General features: G+C 42.3%; 1 protein-coding gene across 1 annotated transcript in view; it reads left to right on the top strand.

Moving 5' to 3' along the window:
- Positions 1 to 21,162, top strand: part of SEC14L1 (SEC14 like lipid binding 1) — a 35,023-nt gene extending 13,861 nt beyond the window's left edge. Inside the window, exons 3-16 of the mRNA XM_065735163.1 lie at positions 6,539 to 6,688; positions 6,779 to 6,910; positions 8,164 to 8,292; positions 8,545 to 8,779; positions 9,444 to 9,553; positions 10,278 to 10,467; positions 13,111 to 13,199; positions 14,121 to 14,191; positions 14,856 to 15,027; positions 15,342 to 15,476; positions 17,737 to 17,871; positions 18,316 to 18,567; positions 19,584 to 19,762; positions 20,311 to 21,162. Of these exons, the coding sequence (XP_065591235.1) occupies positions 6,539 to 6,688; positions 6,779 to 6,910; positions 8,164 to 8,292; positions 8,545 to 8,779; positions 9,444 to 9,553; positions 10,278 to 10,467; positions 13,111 to 13,199; positions 14,121 to 14,191; positions 14,856 to 15,027; positions 15,342 to 15,476; positions 17,737 to 17,871; positions 18,316 to 18,567; positions 19,584 to 19,762; positions 20,311 to 20,416 (2,085 nt within the window). The 3' untranslated portion in view covers positions 20,417 to 21,162. The remainder of the gene's footprint in view (positions 1 to 6,538; positions 6,689 to 6,778; positions 6,911 to 8,163; positions 8,293 to 8,544; positions 8,780 to 9,443; positions 9,554 to 10,277; positions 10,468 to 13,110; positions 13,200 to 14,120; positions 14,192 to 14,855; positions 15,028 to 15,341; positions 15,477 to 17,736; positions 17,872 to 18,315; positions 18,568 to 19,583; positions 19,763 to 20,310) is intronic.
- Positions 21,163 to 22,115: the final 953 nt, after the last annotated feature.

Genomic DNA, 22,115 nt, shown 5'->3' with positions numbered 1-22,115 from the left:
GGGATTTAGAAGCATGGTGAATGCTTTGAGACCTGTCCAGGAGCACCACTTGAGTGCAGTCTCATAAATACAGCACACGGTATAGAGGTGTTCTGAAGGCATGGAGGGCATCTGTTAAACAGCACAGCAAAATAAGCTTTGTGCTTCATTTTGTTGAAATGGTCTGGATGTCATGCTGCAGTAGGTCCTCAGACCACTGATGGTTTTTCTTCCCAGAGCTCTACCTTTCAGCATCTGAGGAATTAATTGGCCTTCAGTGTGGAGTTTGTGAACAGTCTGTGTGGAGCAGACTCTTGTTAGTACTTGTCTCGTGACTTGTGTAATGTGTATTGTGTGGTCTATATTTAAAAAAAACCAAAACTCCAGTAACTAAAGCCATAGCAGTTTGTACTGCTACAAGAATAACAGCAGCCTTTAAGAATGTTTTAGACTGACTACATCTCAGAGCTCTGATGCTGGGGTGCCAGATAGATGGCAGTGGGGCTGTCTGCATTGAGGGAATTCTCTGCTTTGGTGCATGGTGTGGGAGCAGTGCGAGTACTGCTTGCTCCAGTGCTGTAGGCTTCCACTTTAAATACACTAATGAGCATTTAATCAGGAAGTCCTGGGTCGATAACACTCTGTACTTCTGTGTAATAAAAAAGAACTTTTTATCCTCTTAAAATGAAGCAGAATACTTGTTTTATTGGTATCAACTTGTCTTATTGATTTTTCTGTGTAACTTATAGAAGAATTATTTTATCTTGGATGTACTTAATGGCTAACATTAATACATAAGGGCCAAATTTCATCTCGTACAAGGGAACAGCGCATGTATTCAGTGTTTCTATTTCTCAGTGACAGGGTGAAATGCTTTTGAACTGGGCTGAAGGGAGGATGAAGAAGGATGAAGTAAGGAAGGACTAGATGCAGCTGCCACCTTAGAAAAGCATGATGGTGGCATGGAGTTACTGGGCAGTGCCTTGTGCCTGGAGGTCAGGATGAAGGGCTGTGCAGCTACCCACACGTAGAATGTCAGCCAGTCCTCATTTGAAGAAATGCACCGAAATACATCCCACCATCTGATCCAGCTGTGGGTCATTGTACTTTAAAAATCTGACTAGTCATCTTGGTGGCAAAGGCTGGGCCACGACTCACAAATAAGTGGAAAATAAGATTGCTTCAACTACCTCCTATTTGTCAAGGACTAGAAGTGGGCGCATAGATAACTTGTGTTGTAGATGCTGTCCCCTAATTCATTCTTTGGTCTGAATCTGCCTTATTCATGCTCAGTGGGTAGTCTGCAGTCCTGCTGAAGCCTCGTTTTTAGTCTTGTGTAATTAAAGCCTTCCTGGTCTTTTCCAAAGAAAGTGAGTTCCGAGTACTGAGTCATTGCCAAGCTGCCTTTGTTTCTCAGAAAGAAGAAAATCACTTCTGGTAAATGAGAGCATTTAATGAACTAAAAATGCAACGAGGAAGGAAAAAGCAGTTACACTTACTTTTGAACGAGTAGCTGATGTGGAGAGCCATGCTGATGAGGAAAGCTGACTGCACCAAGTTCAGCAGTGCTGCTTGCCTGATATCAGGGGTTTGACTTGCAGCAGGCAAGTTTTGGAGGTCTGTTTGTCCTTACTTAGCTTGCTTCACAGCAGTGCTCTTTCTGAAGAGCTGACTACTTCTGCATTAAAGATTCTGCATCCCAAACTGCATTCCAGTTCTGGTGACTGGAATATAACTTAGATCCATTTCTGGGTCTGCTTGAGGTATATCCTTTCCTGCCCATCCACTTTCTTCCTCTTGACTCCAATTGATAACTAATGTATGAACTAGCATGCATGAAATACACTGGCACTGAGATATGCACTTTCTTTGTTGAAGTATAATGATTTTTAAACTCATGTTTGTTGTAGAGGTATGAAGAGCGGTGTATTACGGATGGGAAGGTATTTGCTGATTGGATTAACTCACAAAACTTGTTTCATTTCAAAAGCAGCTGCCAAGAATCCGAAGCCTCTTGGTTGGCCTCCCATGAGCCAGTGTTTTTCCTGTTGATCTGCAGGGGAGCAAAGGGATTTAGTGGTACCAGGAGTGATGCAGGTTCAGGAATGCACGCTGTCGGACTAGTGCTGCGGTGACCCTTCGTGTGTGTTTATAATCAACTCACATTCCACGTGCTTACAGTGGGTACAAGAGCATGGTGAACGTTGGTATGCATCTGCAGATTAGCACCCAAACATGGTCAGGTATTTGTTGCAGACGTAACACTTGTGTGTGGCATGCACAAACAGCAGAGGAGCAGATTCAGCTGGCAGGATGAGCCAGCCTCTCTCGGGATGCCCTTGGAGAATTGTGCTACTTCTGAAAGGCAATTCTCTTGCCATTTTGAACAGTAACCAAAGAGAAATGCAGCATCTTAGCCTGTTCCATGTAATCAGCTATTAAGAAAATATTTAGCATGCTGATTTTCCCGAGTCATGATTAAAATTCCTACTTACAATTCACCAGATTTAAATTTTTATTTGGAGGATTTGGCTGCTGTAAGAATAATGGAATAAGTGTAAGGTTGCTTGCAAGCTCTGTCAGGTTCTCTTTCATGTGATCCACTGAATGAACAAACTGAACGATCCGTATCCTTTAAGACAGGAGACCAGGACCTGGGTGTGGGAAGCTACTGTATTCATCAGGGGGTATTAATCTGGCCAGAGAATCTGAGTAACTTACATGCATAAATAACTGATGTCTTCCAGAGGGCCGAGCACATTCCTGTTCTCAGATGGCCAAGGCCTCTTTGTTAGCCCTACGTGTGGTTTGCAAAGTGAAAAGCCAGAACATCATTTGTCTTGAAAATTGGGTTGGAGTCATCCCTAACTGGTCTAAAGTTGGTGTTTTGGGATCCTATTATTGCTCGCATTGTAATCCTGAAAGGTAAGGATAGCAGGAGCAAATCTAATTTGCTTGGGTGTGAGAAAAAGCTGTGATAGGTTTTAAATATTGTCACTTCTGAATTGCTTTTAAGTCTTTAAGCACAGCTAAAATACTAGCAAGATGAAAGTAAAATCCTGTTATTTTGACTCTGAACTGGAGTTGCTAAGGGAAGCAGTTGGGGAACAGGCTTTAATACGGTGCTATTTTGGTGGAAATTATCCTATAAATTAAGTGTTCTTACTGTTACATGCATTAAGTTAGGAGTTTATGTAATGGGCCCAAGAAATTTGAAGCTTGGGCAGTATATTCCTGAATACACCGTGCCACCTTTTAGTAAATAGAGTATATGAATGTTTGAGGCTGTTAATTTAGGGATGATTTAGGGAACAACAGCGTTGCATGTTTAGTGTTTCTGAAAGCTCTCTCTGCCCACCTCTGCCCTACCCAGAGGGCATTGTGACTTCTCATGTCATAGCCAGCACCAATTGCAGATGTCTGCTCTTCTTACTTCAGTTACATACAGGGATTTCCACTTACCCTCTTTTTGTTCTGTGGCCTTTAAAAAGCCAGTACAACTAAGTAGCATCCTTGCAACATCCTTCCTAGATGCATTGAGTCCCAGAGCAGCAGCATTTTGTTCTCACACACCGAGTGCAGCAGTATTGCTTCAGCTGCTTTGCTTTTGAGGAAATAATTGGCTTTTGTGATGGTATCTGTACAGTGCAGCTGCAGTGCTGAGAGGAAGGTGTGTAGCACCTAATGATTTTTAAAGAAGACCTGTCATAGAGGGAAAACATGTGGCATCTTGTAACGTACACCCTGCTTTGTCAGGCTGTTGAAGAAATACAGGATAACACAGATAGTTATTTCCTGCTTACAGGGCCAGACTTGAGACAGTTTCTCTTTCTAAACACCTCAGTAATGCAGAACAACTCAGTGCAGTCCTATTACAAATTTGTTTGTAATAGGATGCAGCATTTGGTTATTTTGTGTGTTCTCATGCTGTTTCAGTACCTCCAGTTCTGGTGATTTGTGTGCTGCTTTGACCCCCATGTCTCTTATTGACTGCTGTGCTGTTCTTACCCTGTAGGTTTTCTTGTGCTGTGTTGGTCCATGGTGTGAAGGAAGATCTCTCAGTATCCCATAGTCTGTGGCAGCTTTTCCTGAGTGCTCTGCACTGTGAAGGATTGCTGTTTGCCACCTGTGGAAAGACAGCTTTAAAATCAGATTGAAAATGTTGATGTGGCTACAGTTTGCTGTAATTGTAATATAATCACTCTGTAATAATTTTCCTCAAATGATGCTGTACTGAGAAGTGATGCATTATGAGAACGTATGCCCGTGGCACACAGCTTGAATAAAACCAGCCTGACTTAAGAGCTCAATGAAATTGACTGTGAGCAGTTCTCAATACAGCGTGCACATTCTTCAGGGAAGAAAGACTCCAGGGTTGCTGTTAATCTCTTTGAAACCTTCAAGTACTTTGTTGCTGTAAGCACTGAGCGTGCCAACTTCTGGCGTTAATTATTTTGTTCTCTTCCGATCTGAGCACATTCAGCTCAGTCTTCCCTTTCAGAACAACAAATTCTCGGGCTTCTTCTTTTGCTTGTAGCTCAATAAACCCTTCCAGCAGGTAATGTTGCAATCTGCAAGTGTTCACAGGCAAACGAGGAGCTTTCTGAGGACGAAGATGAGAAATGCATCAATATGAGCAATGAATGAGACCTCCGAGGCTTATAATGGGGGTTCCTCAGTGGGGATGTTTCATTGTTATCTGAAGAAAAAACGAACAAAAACCCCTTCCAAAGTAGTTAGAAATGCAAGATGTTTTCTAAGCTGAGGAGGAACTGGGTAATTGTTACAAACTCCTCAAACAACAACAAAATAAGTCCTGTATAGTTTTAGTGGTGATTAATTCTGTACACAGGGGATTGAGGGAGAGGGCTGAGGCATTCCTGTACAGTTATAAAAATGTGGGGGCTTTGTTCAATACAAGACCTTCATCACATAAATGAGGAAACTCTTGTACTGTTTGAATAGGACCACTCTTCCCTTAGGGCTGTGTACTGTTGCTATATACTATTGCTGCTGTTTTACACCACTTCCATCCTGCTTGTCTCTGAACTCAGATGTTATTTCTTTTCCTAGCTTAAACAAAACCAGCTGTGCACAAATGAGAGGTTTGAAGAAAGGAGTGTGTGTGTGCTCACTCTCTGGTTGTGCTTGGGAGTATGTTACTGAGGGGCTTTATGAACTCAGGGCAGTCTTGCTGCAAAGATGGTTTAAAAACTATTCACAAAGGGGAGAAAAGCTGACATTGTTTTAGTGCATTGCACTGCTGTCACCACAGTAACACTGCTACAATTGAACTCTGGTAGGGAACTAAGTATTTTTATTCTTATAAAGGGAGAATTGAGAGACTTTTTCTCTTCCAGTGCTGTGGTTGGATGCTTTCTGCAGCTGCTGCTTATTTTCTTCCACACCCTCCCCCTGCTGATGCTGTTCCTGTGCCACTGCCTTGCTATGTTAAGACCAGTTAAGATGATTTAAAAGGAAAAAGTGCATATTTTAGCTCTTTTTAAAGGCTTTTGTTTCACATTTAGCTCTCAGATTTCTGCACTGGGGCACCTTGCAAATCCTACCTACTTACCAAAGCCAAGGTTTTGAGTCCAATGCCAAAAAGGAGAGAATTCATGGTTTAGAAAGGGGGCTAAAACATTGACCTATATCACTGCCCCTCGTGAGAGGGAAGCAAAGAGATGCCAGTGACTCTAAAAATGAGAAAATAAGTTTTATTGTATTCTCCAGGCATAGATGGCTCTAAAACTAAAATTGTACAAAGTTCTTAGTGCAGATAACTTTTTTCTACCCTGTGTTATTGATTCTACGTTTTAAGCTGTATCTGAATGTGCCTAATTTAATACCATCTTCCTTGTGTGTGTGCAGTATTTAAAGGATCAACTCATTTAAGTGATGCTGTCCTGTAACTGGAGGCAGAGCTATTGCTGTCTGGCACGCTGGCAAAAAGTTCCAGTTGTCAAAAATATGACATGGCCTTGTCTTACAGGAAAGGCTTTTATTGTATGTTGTTGAACAAAACTATGCTGATAAACTGTGCCATGAAATCATCATGAATATTCTGTGCACGGGGAACTTGAGCTCCATTAGCTTAAGAAATGGGCTTTGAAATGTTTTTATTAGACCTTTGGGAGCTGTGTGGAAAACCCTGCAGACAGCTTGGTGAAACACCAATAATTAGCATGTGGGGTTTTTTAATCCAACATGTAATTGTTCTGTCTTGTGGTATTTTAGAACTGGAGAGTCTTATTTTCCTGTTATTGCTGACAAGTGGGTTGTTATGTGTAAGACAGCTTCCTTTTTGGGGGGAAGGGTGGGGAACAGACGTTTTGTGTGCTGTTTTACTCAAGTAGGGCTATGTTAAGCACATCTTAAATGGTTTGCTTGGAATGCACTCTGATCTCTCAGTGATAAGTGGACAGGAAGGAAGGATCCCTTCTGCAAAAGGTATCAATGGTCCTTTGCCTTCAGATGCTGGTGATGTCAGTGAAGGAATAGCACACACACACACAAGTCTGAAAGGTTGATGACAGCTCTTCTTTTTCTGTCGTTGCAGGCTTATGAGAGGAGGTTTCCAACATGCCCACTGATTCCTATGTTTGTAGCCAGTGACACTGTGAGTGAATATAAGAGTGAGGATGGAGCTATCCATGTGATTGAACGGCGCTGTAAGCTGGATATAGATGCGCCACGGCTGTTAAAAAAGGTGATTAGATTTGAAGCACCTGTTCTTGCTTTTTGGATATAATTTCACATGAATATTGTATGTTAACAGAATCTGTGGCATCTTCCTCAGATTGCAGGAGTGGATTATGTCTACTTTGTCCAGAAGAATTCTCTGAACAGACAGGAAAGGACTTTGCATATTGAAGCCTACAATGAAACCTTCTCTAACAGAGTCATTATTAATGAGCACTGCTCTTACACAGTGAGTAGCAGGCTCTTGATGATGCTACAGATGGAATTAATTCAGTGTTTAGATTTCAAAACTCAAACAGAAGTTAGGTTGTTCTTGGCTTTTGCCTTGCAAGTAAAAAATAACCAACCTTCCACCATGAGTGATAATTGCTGTTGGTGTTAAATGTAACACGCTTGCTTGAAGAACTGAAACAAGTTTGGCACCCTCTTGCTTGAGCATCTTCTCAGATAGCAGAACACAATTTGCTGTGTTTGACAGCTCTGTTTAGGCAGATCTGTGGTCTGTAATAGCAGTGAGAGCCTTGTCAAGGCTGTTGATACTCTGACAGAGCTGTTAAAGGAAACTTCAACATAGCTTTATTTGCCTTCTGCTCTGCTCAAACGTTCATCATCAGCAGAGTTTTAACCTAACTCTTTCTGTGGTGGCTGGTTTTGGTCTTCAGTGCAGATGCTTTCTGATATGAAGGAGTCTGGTGGCATGCTTGCTGCATGTTCTGGTCTGGAACTCAAACCCACTTGACACTATTACCCTATTTTATCATTACTACTATTACTCTATTTTTGATATCACTTCTCCATTGTTTACATTTAAGAGTACTCCTCTATCTGCAGTTTTTCCTGTGGTCAAAACTTTAAATGGCAAGGTAGTAGCAAAAGCCTCCCTGATGGTCTGCTCAGCCAAATGAGAAGTTTATGCTTCCTTTTTGTAGCATTATCATAGGAGAACAAAGTAAAATATTTCTCTGTCTTGCTACTTTGTAGGTCAAAGAAGGAACAATCTGTTGCAGTGTGTCTGTTGAAAACATGTCTAGACTGCAGTGCTGGGAAATGCTTACGCTGTACTTGCTGCAGTTGTTAAGCTAGCTGGCCTGGTCTGTCAGCCTAACCTGCAGGAGCAGAAAGTTCGCTGCGGAGTATTTTACTTTGTTCCACTGATATGCTACAGTCTCAGCTCATATCTACACTGAGATATTGTTAATTATTTAAACCTGCTGGTCTCTTATATCTTGGCTTGTGCACTACTATTTCTCCACCCTTCCCTTTCGTGTTAGGAACACATTCTGTTCCAGCAGTGAGGTTACAGGAGGGCTTCTCAGCCAATTGTTCTTTAGTATTATCTTTTCCAATCTGTATTTTGCAAATGAAGCAAAAGACTGCAAATTCCTCTTGCTTATTTTTGACTATGTGAACCCGATGAAGAGTATTGTGATGAAAAAGAATAACAAATATATAACCAGATCGTGTGACCTCCTTTTAACTTAGGTTCATCCTGACAATGAAGACTGGACCTGTTTTGAACAGTCAGCAAGTCTGGATATAAAATCTTTTTTTGGTTTTGAAAGCACAGTGGAAAAGATTGCCATGAAGCAATACACCAGCAATATTAAAAAGGTGAGCTTGCAGCCATGAATTTGGTGCCTGGCTCAAAGTTATAGGAAGATAATGTAGCTGCTGCTAAGTAACAGGCTGCTGTGGTCAGAAAGCTGGGCTGTTTGCTCTTTAGCCTAGGGCAGTGTGTGTTTGTAGGTCTGTATTTGGAAGTGGAATCTTTAGAGAGGTCTGGCCACATAAAGGGCTTCCAGACCAATCCTTTCTGTGTCTAAAGGTATTTTTAGTAGCTGAAGTAAAGTCTCCTTTTTAAAGGGAAAGGAAATAATAGAGTACTACCTGAAGCAGCTGGAGGAAGAAGGAATAACCTTTGTTCCTCGTTGGAGTCCTCCTGTTGCATGTAAATTGGAGAGCAGCACATCCCACACGAGACGACCAGTTTCACCTGCTATTAATGTGCCAGATTCTGCCACAAAGGAGGGCTTGAACAATAAGGAGATCCTCAACACCTCAAGCAGCCCCTCAGAGCTTACAGCAGGAACACCTGATGGTATGGTGGTTTGACTTGTTTTAGTGGGATTCTCTGTACTGTAGAGGCACTTAGCAGCACTGTGCTACTTCTCCTGGGTAGCTGAGAGCTTGAACATCAACTTGAGGATCTGTTATCAGCTTGCCTTTGTAGTGAATGAAGATCAGAAGAATGGAGCAGCTTTTCTCTTCATTAGGTTGCAAATCAGTAGCCTGCATTTTGCTCAGAAACTCCAGGATGGGTTTAACTGTAGCAACAGTGAGGAGGAAAGGCCCTTGGTCACAATACTCTGTTCTGTCTTCCTTCTGCTGTCAGTAATGGAATTTGGGGAAACTTTTGCACTGGAAGGTTTAGGTCAAAACTTCTCTAATATTTCCAGAAGAATCAAATCCTATAATTGCTGTGAATTGACAAGATTGAAAACACCGTGGGGGGGAAAAAAGGTTTAGTTAAATGCCTGTTTTCACTCCTTTCTTAGTTGCAGAATGAGTCTTCTCAGTTTAACGTGAAGATAAAACTGTGTCTGTTTCTTTGCTCATCTTTTCATTGATTCAGAGAATTTCATTCAACTCTATAGAGAAGACAGATCAGCCACTTCTGTCTCAGATACCAGGACATAGGACCATTTGCTGTCTTGGTTAGGTCAGTTCAGGACCACCTTAATGACATGTACCTCTCCCTTTAGACAAGCTAGATGCAGACTACATCAAGCGTTACCTGGGGGACTTGACACCGATTCAGGAAAGCTGCCTCATCCGGCTGAGACAGTGGCTCCAAGAGACACACAAGGGCAAAGTAAGTTCCTGTTTGTTTCTTGTGGCTCTCTTGATATGTGAGATACAAGAGATAAACATCATGCCACGCCTCATGTCACTAACTAGTTTTGATAAGCAGTTCTCTGTAATTGAAATAAAATACCTAATTGAAGCCTTTACACCAGCAATGGAATGTTGTGACTGTCCGTCTGACTTGCCTGCTGAGTGTGAGTGCCTTCCAGACATCAGTAATCCAGCACAGGAGAGTAACAACAGTTTTACAAGTCTTCCTGGTTCTAGAATAACTTTATTTTTACATTTGTTTGATTTGGCCAGCACCTTGCACGTAAATCTATATGCACGAGGGAACCCAATGTGGCCAGTTAAAGCACTGAGAGGAAACCTGAGGGTTTTCCAGTTGCTTGTGACTTGCTTATCTCTCTTGGTTTCCAGGCCTTCCTGTTACTTAGCAATGAAGTACAGTCTGTTTTGTCCCTACATTCGTTAAAATTGGACTGACTTATGATGACTATACATATGTAAAGCACTATTAGATTTCATGAAATGTTTATATCCCTCAAATGAAAGTAGTTGCAATAGCTGACAGGGCTTAGGTTTTTCCTTAATTAACTTTGAGTGTTCTATACTGTCCTCTTGTCCTGGTGCTGGGCTGCACCTTTTTCATCTCCTCTTGTTTATCCTTTTGTCCTTCTAGTTTTGAACCTTGAGTACAAAGTTGTGCTGTTTGTTGATTTTTGAAACAGATCCCAAAGGATGAGCACATCTTAAGATTCCTCCGTGCCCGGGATTTCAACATTGATAAAGCAAGAGAGATCCTTTGCCAGTCTCTGACGTGGCGTAAGCAGCACCAGGTAGACTATATTTTAGATACCTGGAATCCTCCTCAAGTACTCCAGGATTACTATGCAGGAGGCTGGCACCATCATGACAAAGGTATGATCTATACTGTGGGTATAGACCAGCCTTTTTATGTTCTGTGTTAAAGGTTGTAATGGTTCCTCTGTTATCTAGAGGTGGCTAGAAAGCTGGGTGGATCTTCTCCATTGTTATGTACTGAATGTATTTACATTCATGTTGCCAGCTCCTTGTGTAGTGGGAGCAGACTCCTAGGTCCTAATCTTTCTGACTAATACCAATATGTTTAAAAGTCTGCAAAGAGCTCTGCTATGCCAGTACCTTTAAAGAGTAAATACAAACTGTGCTTCTCTACCCCTCGGTGTTGGGTTAGAAGGGTGTTATGCAAACGCTGAATATTCTATCGTGGTGATTAAAAGATGTTTGTAAATAAGTGTGTTTTTCTAATCAACGTATTTCTGATGTTGGGTAAGTCTGCTCGTGGCATAAATGAATACTTACTTGGCATTACAATCAGCTTAATGAAAGAGAAGTGGGATGTTACAGAAACACCAAATAGGGCAGGTTTAAGATGGGAGGAAACTCTGGTTGAATTCACTTTGTATGTTGTGGCATGGACAAATCTTTTAGGAAGTGAAAGACTATAGCTGATGTGCTCCCTTGTTGCTCAGCTGGCTTTTATTGTGCTCTGGTCTTGCTGCCAGTACATGCACAGAAATGAAATGTTTTGTAACTCATTGCTTGAGGCATGCTGGGCTCTGTAGATAAGGAAATGGTCTCGTAGTGTGAGCTATCTCTGTTCTTCTGCTGTAGTCCTTTCCCCACTAGGCATCATTGTTTCTGCCAATTCTTCCTGCTACAGGGAAGATAACAGGAAGCTGTCTGCAGTCCTGGCCAGGAGGACACAGCAGAAGCTTTATCGCTGTAAAGTGAAAGAGCCTGAATGGCTCTGCCCTGCTGCTCTGGGTTTGACAGATTTGAACTTAAAAAGTGGAAATTGAGAATATGATGGTAAAGATTATAGGGAAACATTCTGAATACATTCTCCCTTTCTGTCCTTCCTTGTCCTTATTCCCCAGACACGTAACAGGCTCCTGCCAGCAAGCAGGAACATGCAAAGCACACCAGCATCTTTAATGCTCTCCTGAGAAGATCTTCAGTGTTGGGAACTTCATGTGCCTCTCCCTTTCCCCTCCATTTCTTTGATTTCTTCTGGGCCGTACCCTCAAACATAGTAGGGCTGTCAATAATGGAGACAGACTTCAAAAACCAAGCAATCCTCTATAATTTAAAACTTTAGTGGGCAGCTTTTTAAAAATCCTCTTTTCCAGTGTTGCTGTTTTCCTCCCATGTGAGCACGGTGTGCCAAACCTAAGTTAGCAGAATTCTGCACAGTTTCTAGTGCTGAAACAGAGGCAACAGTGGCATGAAGTGCTGTCTCAAGGAAGCTGTTGGTGCAGAAGCTCTTATCCTGGCTTTCAGTTGACAGTGTTTCTTTATATCTGAGTGGCTTTTACTGTGTCAGGAGCGCTTCAAATGTTTATTTAAATCTTGAGTTAAAAAGGAAACAACAAAATACATAGCACTGTGAATTGAGACTTTCCTTCATGTGTCATTTGGGTGGAGGAGGGTCAGCAAACTGTTTAGTTTTGCGTGTGTGTGCATCTGTGAGGGAGGGAAACCTACTAGGAAGCTGAACTGGGCTTTTTGTGTAGTGTTTAAAAACCAAACAGTACGTTCCAAGATAAGTGTGTGCTGGTGTTAAAACAATATTGTTTTTCAGACCATCTGATTAAATATCAGATGACCCTGTGAACTCTCACGGGGGTAGTGTCCTTGCTAAATAAGCAACCTGGTTTGGTTTTGCAGTTAATTTTTTTTTAATGTAGCATATCCTGACAGTTTCTTTCCTTATCTCCTGAAGGACTTAATTTGCATCGCTGTTTGCAGTTGTTGAGTGATGGAAACAGACATTCAGACATCAGAACTTGAGGGAGATTTTTATGGAGGAAGCAAAGCTGCTTTTTATTGCTTTTTTCCTTTTTTTTTCCTATAGGATATTTAGCTCTTTAAGTTGGTGATGATTAGCTTGTGTACTAGAATAGGTGGAGCAAAGTTTAACAAGCACATCAGATCTTTGGGAGGAGGTTGGAAACAAATAGCACCTATTATGAAGAACCAGCAATGCAGACTTTAGTTCTTCAGATCATGCAGCTGTTAGGCTTCGTGCCTCTGTATCCTGGGACAGTAGCAGCATACTGTGGCAAGAGGACTGTGAAAAGGCAATCTCTTGAACACAGAGGGTTATCTGAAGCTGGTCTCTGGATCAGTCTGTGTTCTCCAGGCTCAAACTGCATAGTGGTGGCTGTGTGCCAGCTCCACATGATGTCACGATATAGCTGAAAGGTGTGACTTCAGCAAACACTGCAGAAAGCAAGACTGGAGGCTAACATTTGTTTCTTTAGCTGTCAGCACTTAGTGCACCACCTGTCCAAAGTGGTTACTGTAAGCACTTCACATACAGATAATCTTGTGGTGTAAGTGGGCAGGGTTAAGTTCGTACTGCCAGCTGCCCTGGGTGCTCCTTCTTCCACTTGTACAACGAAGTTAGAACTGGATATGGCTCATTTCTGTTTGGATTTTTAGCGTAAAGCTGCTTCACTGCGTTGTGTTCATTATGGTAAAGGTGAAGGTTATGCTGATGTAATTGTCCTTGTTCAGATGGCCGCCCGCTGTACGTGCTGAGGCTGGGACAGATGGATACCAAGGGCTTAGTGCGAGCTCTGGGGGAAGAGGCCTTGCTTCGATACGTAAGTGTTTTTGGAGCCTGCAAGTTGCTAACAATGTGATATTTTCATTTAGAAACTTCCTTTCCTGCCAGAACATTCATCACACTGGGTGTTTTGATGTACTCTGTCCCGTCTGCTTTTGGTTTGAATGCATCTGAAAGCTCCTGGTCTTCTGCATTCTTTCCAAGTGCAAACCGATGGTGGAAGGGCGTAGTTCTTGGCAGCTCCTGTCGTTCCTGGTTAGCACTCTTCAGATTTCTGTGCAGTTTGTGCACTGCTTTGAATTTAAGGCTCTGCATTTGAGGAGAAAATAGCATGCTCAGATTTTTTTTTTACAAGCCTTTACCACAAGGATTAGAATAACTTATTTTTAAAGGAGTACTTTAATGTTACCTTCTCGAAAGGCAGCACTCGTACTGTTATTGTGGGTTTTCCATTTTCAGGCAGAAAGCCTGCAGAATTCCAGATTTTCAATAATGTATTTATTTTTACTCCAAGTAATGACAGTCCCAGCTGCAGTAACCGCTGGAGCAGGGGTTGGATTTCATTTTTCATTTCCAGTAGCTTTTCTAGGCACGTTGTTTACCTGTCCCTGGTTTTAAGGAGAGGCTTGTTTATTTTCCAGTGAGATCAGCCAGTGAAGTGAACACAGTGATCTCTAGTTCTTTAATTGGTGATAGGTGGATGGTTGGACTAGATGATCCTAAAGGTCTTTTCCAACCTTGGTGATTCTGTGATTCATAGGAAAAAAATAAGATGCCAAGTACTACCCTTTTATGTAATTTTTCAGGAAAATCAATGGTGTGTTTCCTAGCTTTTCACCTAAGATTGTGCTGGTTTGAGCTTAAAGCTTTAATTAGACTTCAGTTATGAACTTTTTTTCTTCATCCTACCTACTGAGTATTAAACTGTCTTCTCAAGGCAAACTGTTTTCTTGTGCAGGTTCTTTCCATAAATGAAGAAGGCCTGAGGCGATGTGAAGAGAATACAAAAGTGTTTGGCAGACCAATAAGGTAAAAGACATCAATTATAGATCTGCTTTTCAGGAATTACCAAGTGTCACAGTGGGGGCAGGGAGAACAGGATGACATTGTGCTGTGTAATGCTACATTTATTACATGGACCAAGGAAAGGGTTGTCTGTGTCTCACATGCATATATAAGCACAGTTACTGTTAACTGAGACCTGCCCTAATTGCCACTTGAGTGACTTCCAAACCTGGTGGAAGCACAACTTGCTGAAGGACTACATATTAAACATTTCCTATGAAACAGCAAGCAGTTCTTGTTTCATTTTAACATTATGCATCATTTCATGGATGCTAACTGGTACAGCACAGCTGTAAATCTTGAGTCTGTGCCCAGGGTGAGACCAGAGCTTGGAAAACAAATCAAGCATATGCTAAAGCTCAGTATTTTCTCTTAGGAACACATTTAATCGTATAAAAAAAGCTTCTCTTCCTGGGATCTAGTAACAGAATTAGCTTTGAGTATAATTGTGCTTTTACATGCAGTGGAATCAACTCACTTTTCAGAGCACTGAACGTGTGCATAAGATAAATAAACGCATCCATTTGCCCCTGTGCAGACTGAAATAATCTCCTCACCTGAACCAGCAAGTGGAATACTTTTTCTTCCATGTGAGATATTTTTTTTCCTTTCTATCTCTAAAATTTAGCTCGTGGACCTGTCTAGTAGATCTAGAAGGCTTAAACATGCGGCATTTATGGAGGCCTGGTGTCAAAGCATTGCTAAGAATCATCGAGGTGGTAGAAGCTAATTACCCTGAGACTTTGGGTCGTCTTCTTATCCTGAGAGCACCTCGAGTATTCCCAGTTCTTTGGACACTGGTATGTTTTTAATTCAAGGTCTTTCTCAACATTCTCAGTACACTGCTCTGTATTTGTGGTTTGTGAAGGAGTTAATAAGACTTTACAGGCAGTACATGCTTCCTTTGGATGCGTCTCTTTTACAGGATTCTTGGAATAGATTTAAAACTCTGACCTAAGAACTTTTATCATATAGCCAGTGAATTTAACATTTTGTATGGTGTGAATTTTGAATAAGAAGGGTGGTAACACTTAATGTGGTCAAACTGATTCCTTCAAAACTTTCTCAAGAAAAACTTGGGAACCTAATCTGTTTTATTTGTCTTCATTTATAGGTTAGTCCATTCATTGATGACAACACTAGAAAGAAATTCCTGATTTATGCTGGAAATGACTACCAGGGGCCTGGGGGATTGCTGGATTATATCGATAAAGAAATTATTCCTGATTTTCTTGGTGGAGAGTGCATGGTATGAATTTAAACTAGTACATATAGAGACTTATTTGTGGATTGTTTTCTTTTTTTCCCCCCTCATTCCTCTAAACAAAGCAGCCTGTTGGTTTTGGTCAAAATTCAAAAGGAAGTCTTTGAAGAGGAGGAATTCTAAGCTTTGGAGCCACGGTGGCTGACTGTGGCCATTGTGTGACTGTGGCTCTTGACCTTGGCATTTATTGTGTGAAATATAGGTGCCTGGAGCTGTATGTGGTTCTGTTGTTTGCATCTTTGTGAGGGTGTAAGATGCAGTGTAAGATCAGTCTTTTATTTCCTCTTTGTGGCAGCAAGATGAAAGGTTAGCTATAGCCAGAGTGCTATGCTATACTGTTTTATAGTTCTCAGCCCAAGGTTTCAAATGTTCTGAATATTCAGAAATATTCTCACCAGTCTGCTAGAGGAGCAAAAACTACTGTTACCATCAGTGACCAAATTATACCAGTGAATAAATAAGTTAGAATGATTCTGTGCCATCTAGGTGCTGTTCATTCCTTTTCTCACTTAATGATGTGGTCTTAACTGTCCAAAAAAAGTGGATCATCAAAAAAAAAAGACTCCGACATGCATGGGCCAAATTGAAAATATTTAATTTTACTGACTGGACTTCCTTGGACACTCTCACCACCAACTAATCAGAGAAGTCTGCATCATCTAAATGAGCCTTCTGATCCCACAAGGAGCACAAGGCCACGGCCCAGCTGCTAGCAGGGTTCAGCAAACAGCCAGGTCTCTGCAGTTCCGCCTTAACATCAGCTCACAGCTTTTGGTTTGGAATTTTTATCTCTCTCTCAATTGTTCGCTTTTATTATATTTAGTAAAGTTACCGTTCCTTCTCAGATCGTGCCGTTGTCTTCTTGTAGACCCATCTCTTCCCACAGTTTCCCCCTCCCCCCGGAGCACGGCTCTGCTCTGGCGGCCACGCGACCACTGACGCAGTTTTTTTTCCCTCTCCTCAATCCCTTCTCTCTTTCCCTTGGGTCACTGTCACGGATAACACCGTGACATCTGTCAACAGAACACACAGCAGGGCTGTAAGATTTTCTTGCTCTGTAATGTTTGTGACAGTACCAACTTATTTGCTTCACTGAGCCGAAGGGATACAACTAAGGCATCTCTGGAGTTTCCATCATCATAACATTTAGATTTCATTTGATTGGTTAATTCCTTACTTTTTTTACTCAGCTGTGTTAAAACATGATAGTTCCAGGCTTGCTTATTAAGCCCCTGTTAACATTTTCTAGATTAATTTCTGTACTGCTATTGATAATGCATCTAGTTCAGTTTCGATGCAGTCTCAAACTGTAACAGAGCACTGCTAGACATTCTGAGTAGGCCTGATGTTTATGTTCAGTGGGCTGCTTTTTATGGCAGCAGTAGCTTTCAGTGGAGAGAGTTTGTACTGTGTAATTCAGAGCTTGAGAAGTGGGTATAATCTACTGCTTGAGTAAGCAGAAGTGAATGTCACCAGAAAGCAAATTGCTGCAATACTTCCTGCTGGTCACAGGCAATAACAGGGTCTTTTTCTTCTTTACTTCTGGGTGTTTGGACAAAAATGACTTCTCAAAGGTCCCTTCAATTCTCTCCTGTAATTCAGTTATGGAATATTTCTGCTGCCTCAAACACTTCTGTGGAACCCAATCCTGAGCAGACTGGTGTCAGACTTCATTGCTGGAGGCTTCTTAATAAAGAACTGTGCTTCAGGATGTTGTGTAATCAGTTCAGTGCTCCAGCTGTCAAGACAGTTGTAACTTGAAGACTGTTACCTTCTTCACTGCAATATCTTTTTACCTTGTTTGGATACTTAGCATATCTCTCCTCCATCTTTAGTCCTTGGATTGAGCTATACCAGTTCTTTCAGGTCTCTATGGGCTAATTTTTTTTTCAATTCTGAGTTGCTCTAGCTGTGATTTAAGTGGCTCATGTCTGCCTTCAGCATAGGGCAGCCTAAGTGATGACAATACCATTTGCACAGTCATTTTCTGTAAAGGCAGCTTTTATGTACAGAGTAGATCTGTTCCACTGTCATCTGGTTCTGCAAACTTAAGCAAACTAGACACTTATTTAAGTGGCTTGTGCAAAATGTACACACGTAAGCTCTGATATTACTTTTAACTTGTTCATCTCATTCTTCAAAATACTTGCTGACTGCAAGTTGTTGTTTCTGAAACTAGCAGGCAGAGAGAGCATGGCAAGGTGGATGTACAGAGGGGACACTTAATGGCTATTTATGTTTTCAGTGTGAAGTACCAGAGGGTGGGCTGGTTCCCAAGTCCCTCTACCGGACAGCAGAAGAGCTGGAAAATGAAGATATAAAGCTCTGGACTGAAACAATCTACCAGTCTGCAAGTGTCTTCAAAGGAGCTCCCCATGAGGTATGGTTGCAGCCCACTCTTCTTTTCCATCCCAACTCTCTGCTTTGGAGTCTGTCTCATGAACTGAAAATGGTTCAGAATGAGATTATTTTGTTGCCCTGCACTCACCTTGTTCTTCTGTAGTTCTGATATGTTATAATGCGCAGCAGCTGAAGTTTGTGACCATTTCTGGTGTCATCTCGTTGCCATTTTTCATTGTTTAGAAGGACATGGCTCTGAATGGAATGAGCAGTGTAGAGAAATAATCTCAGAAGCTGCACAACAGCTTCTGAAGGTTGTGTGTTAAAATAGGGAAACTCCATCAGGAGAAAACTCGTATTTAGAATGCCTTCTGACAGTCTGAATTAAGCCCAGCAATAGAAAGCTCTCTTCTTTTCTGGTAAGAGTTTTCTACCTTTACCAAGCAAACTGCTACTGTCTGAAATGGCTTTTCTCCCATCCCAGGTTCTCATTCAGATTGTGGATGCCTCATCTGTGATCACATGGGATTTTGATGTGTGCAAAGGCGACATTGTTTTTAACATTTTTCATTCCAAGAGAGCCCCACAGCCTCCGAAAAAGGACTCTCTGGGGGCTCACAGCATCACATCTCCTGGTGGGAACAACGTCCAGTTGATAGACAAAGTCTGGCAACTGGGCCGTGATTACAGCATGGTGGAGTCTCCTCTTATCTGCAAAGAAGGGGAAAGTGTGCAGGTAAGACAGCTGAGCTCTTGTGAGGAAGACTGAAGCAGCTCCAAAGCCACGTGTTCTGATTCACAGGCGTTATTGATGACTGAGTGGTGATTCAGCTCCGGGCTGTCTGCTTGCTTTGGGCCGACATTTCAGCTTCTGTTCCTAGCTGCATGCCTCCTGGAAGAGGGGTAGTGTTTGCAGGGGATCTGATGCAAGGGGAGCTTGCATCAGTCTGATAGCAATTGAGGTTGGTCCGCAAAGAGCGGAGGAAAGTTACCTAGAACATAGTGCATGTGCAGAAAGCATCAAGGTGTGCTTTGTGCTGTAATTATGACTGCTATTTTCTGAAGCAAACATTCTGAAGGATATCCTAGAGTCTTTGCCTCAGTAATGAGAGAAGTCTGGAAAAAGACTGAGCTCTGTGTGTGCTTCTGTAACAAGCACCTCAGGGAGCTCCCTGCGGCCAAGGTTCCCAAAATGTTGTTTCTTTTAATGGCATTTGCAGACTTACTTATGAAATGTGCTTGTTTACAATCATCCTCTGCTGCTGCTTCTCCTTAATGGCTTGAAATGAGAATTGAACAGCCTTCACAAGGCACTCCTGAAATAATCTGATTGAAAGGTGACGGTGACTTCTGGAACTCCTGTTTCTCATTCTGAGAGGCAGGACCCTTCGTGCACTTTTTCTCAGCCTCAGAGGACAGCCACTGATGAAAAGAAATGAGGGGAAAAAAAGGATTGTTTTAACTAAGGACTTTGTACTTCAGAGTCCTAAAACCTTTGTACTTTATGAATCCTAACCCTAACTCCCTCGTTGTAAGAGGCAGGAAGGAAGGCAGGCACCCCTGCTGCTCTGTTGTTTTCAGAGAGCCCAGCTGACCAGCACTGTTGTTGGCTGAGGAGCTGAAGTGCTGGCACTGGGGGAGGACAACTACAGGCATGTAGGCAGTCTTCCTAAGCTTGGAAAATAAACTGCAAGCATAGATATCCTTGTGTTAACCAAATTCATTTTCAATTTTGGCTGTGGCTGCTTCTAGGGATCGCATGTGACCAGGTGGCCTGGCTTCTATATCCTCCAGTGGAAATTTCACAGCATGCCTGCCTGTGCTGCAACCAACCTGCCTCGTGTGGATGATGTGCTAGCATCTCTGCAGGTCTCCTCTCACAAATGTAAAGTGATGTACTATACTGAAGTAATAGGATCTGAAGATTTCAGGTATGTATGGCCAAGGTCAACCGATGGCAAACCTTTTTGGTGCTAATATCAAGTCCACTTAAATAGAAATAAATTGTAAGGGTTACTTTTTTTTTTTAATGGAGTGTCATCAGTGTTATAAAGCAAGCTAAATAACCCTTAGTTGGCATTGGAGAAAAAAATCAGCAATAAGAGCATATAATGTCAAAAAGGGACTAACTAATTATCTCATTCTCATCATCATTTGCTACTTTGCTCTTTGGAAGTACTGTGAGTTGCAAGGCTTGGCAGGTTGTCATGCAGAAATAGATGTGGATTAGTGTGGAATTGAGCTGATTCAGTTGTCTGCTGGTTGGGACCTCCTGAAACTCCATCTTTTTAACCAGCATCTCTTCTTTGCAAAGTTTTCTGCTGTCCCCACTGCATTACATGGGAAAGTAGGAAAGCTTTAAGTGCCTACACCGAAATTATTTTCATTCAGTGTGTAGAGAAATACAGTGCAGATACACCGCAGAAAACCAAATCCTTGTATGCTCTGAAGTGTAAAACTGCTCGTGTTTGTGTTGCAGAGGATCTATGACCAGCCTTGAATCAAGCCACAGCGGATTCTCTCAGCTCAGTGCTGCCACCACCTCTTCCAGCCAGTCCCACTCCAGCTCCATGATTTCCAGGTAGTGCCACAACAGACGGATGAGATGGCCGGACCCTCGCCTGTGGCAGCTGACTGCAATACAACTGGCAATTGAGCAAAAAAAAAAGTAACAAACCCTACCCCCACAAAAGCCTTTTGTAGATAGTAAAGTAGCTGTTTGGATTTTAAACTTCGTGGTTTTCTGTCCTTGTAAGATCCAACCTCTTGTCTCTTTAACTCTGAACCCTTTTTTTCCTGACTCAGCCATAAATCTTTTTAAGCGTGCTTGCACGAATCCTAACTCTGAACATAAGGGCTCTCTTGGAAGGAAAAATGATCCGTGCATCAATTATTTTTTTAAATTGTGTAAATGTTAAAAAGCAAAAAAAAAAAAAAAAAAGGAAAACCCTACCAAAAACACTCCGCAGTGCATTAGAATCAACTGCGAGTCTCCTGTCAGGACATTTCCATTTCTTGCCATCTTAAGAAGTCCCCCGTGATCTTCCAGTGCTGCAAACTGTTCTCCCATTGCCACAGTGATGTCCGAGACAAAGAAAAGCAGTTGCTGGGTACTTGACTTCATGAGTCCATTTGTTTTCAAGGCGTGTCTGCAGAGCTGTGGGCAGGCATTAAACACTAAAACCTTTTGTATGAGCTCATCTTTGGGGCATCTGAGCTCTGGGTGTCCATGGGTTAAAGCAGTTCATTCTTTCCTTGGATTTGTGCTTGAAGCACTGTTGTAGAGAGAGAGGCAGAGAGCAGGCTCTCCCTTGCTGATTTAAAATTGGCCTGAGGATTTGTTTCCAGCTCTGTGCTGGAGCCTCACCCCACTCCCTCTGTATGCTCCCCGTGAGCTCATCTTACTGCAGCTTTGCTATGATGAGGAATTTATGCTTCTTAAATCAGCCAAGAGGAGGTATGGGTTACATCCTTCCTGTGCACTTTTCCTCCCATACTTTCCCGTGTATGTCAGAAGCAGAGCACTTTAGTTCTCAGTGGTGGAAGCTTTAAAGCACGCAGGGAGCACAGGGACCTTCACGCTGCGTGGTGCAGTGGAAGACACCAAGTGGTGCCTGCTCAACCATTCTCACTATTGCTGCTGCCAGCAACAAATTGCCATTTTGGATTTTGCTCCTATTTATTCTACCCAGACCCCAGCAATCTTTTGGTTCAGTGCATTCTCCCACTTTGGGCTGTCTGCCCCAAGCACAGTGAAAGGTGCTGAGCAGAGGGCTGTGAGCAGGCAGCTACACACCACAGCTGGCAGTGGAGCTGAGATCTGTGTGGAATGCAGCAGCATTTGCTGTTTAGACCTTGCCTGGGCTGTCTGTTGGAGAGCTGAACTATTCATCCAGGCAGAAAGGAGCTGCTGTGCTGCTGAAGTCTGTGCTGGGAGGCTGCGTTGGCTCTACGAAGTCCTGGGGAGCAGGGGGTATGTGGTACAGGAGCTTGCTGGAGTCTTGCACTTTGAAAACAGAACTTAAGAACTCTCTGAAGATACTGAATGCCCTGCCTGGGGAAAACTGGTTCTGAACTCAGTATAAATGTTTTTATCCTTTTATTATTTTAATATGTATTAGCTTAGAACTTCTGAGAGGTGACCCCTGATCTATAACTAGGAGCATCTTTGCTGCAGACCTGTTCTGGCTGTGCAACCTGTCAGAGTTAGCAAACGTTTTACTGATGAATTTAGAGGTGTTGAGGTGCTGGTCTCCAAACTGGAACCAGACTGATCAATTTTTG

Source organism: Cyrtonyx montezumae, unplaced genomic scaffold, assembly GCF_038088225.1.
Source record: "Cyrtonyx montezumae isolate F1298 unplaced genomic scaffold, pur_monq_1.0 scaffold_19, whole genome shotgun sequence".
NCBI classification, from domain to species: Eukaryota; Metazoa; Chordata; class Aves; order Galliformes; family Odontophoridae; genus Cyrtonyx; species Cyrtonyx montezumae.
The sequence above is the reverse complement of the archived record's forward strand: the minus strand, read 5'-3'. Positions and strand labels throughout refer to the sequence as shown.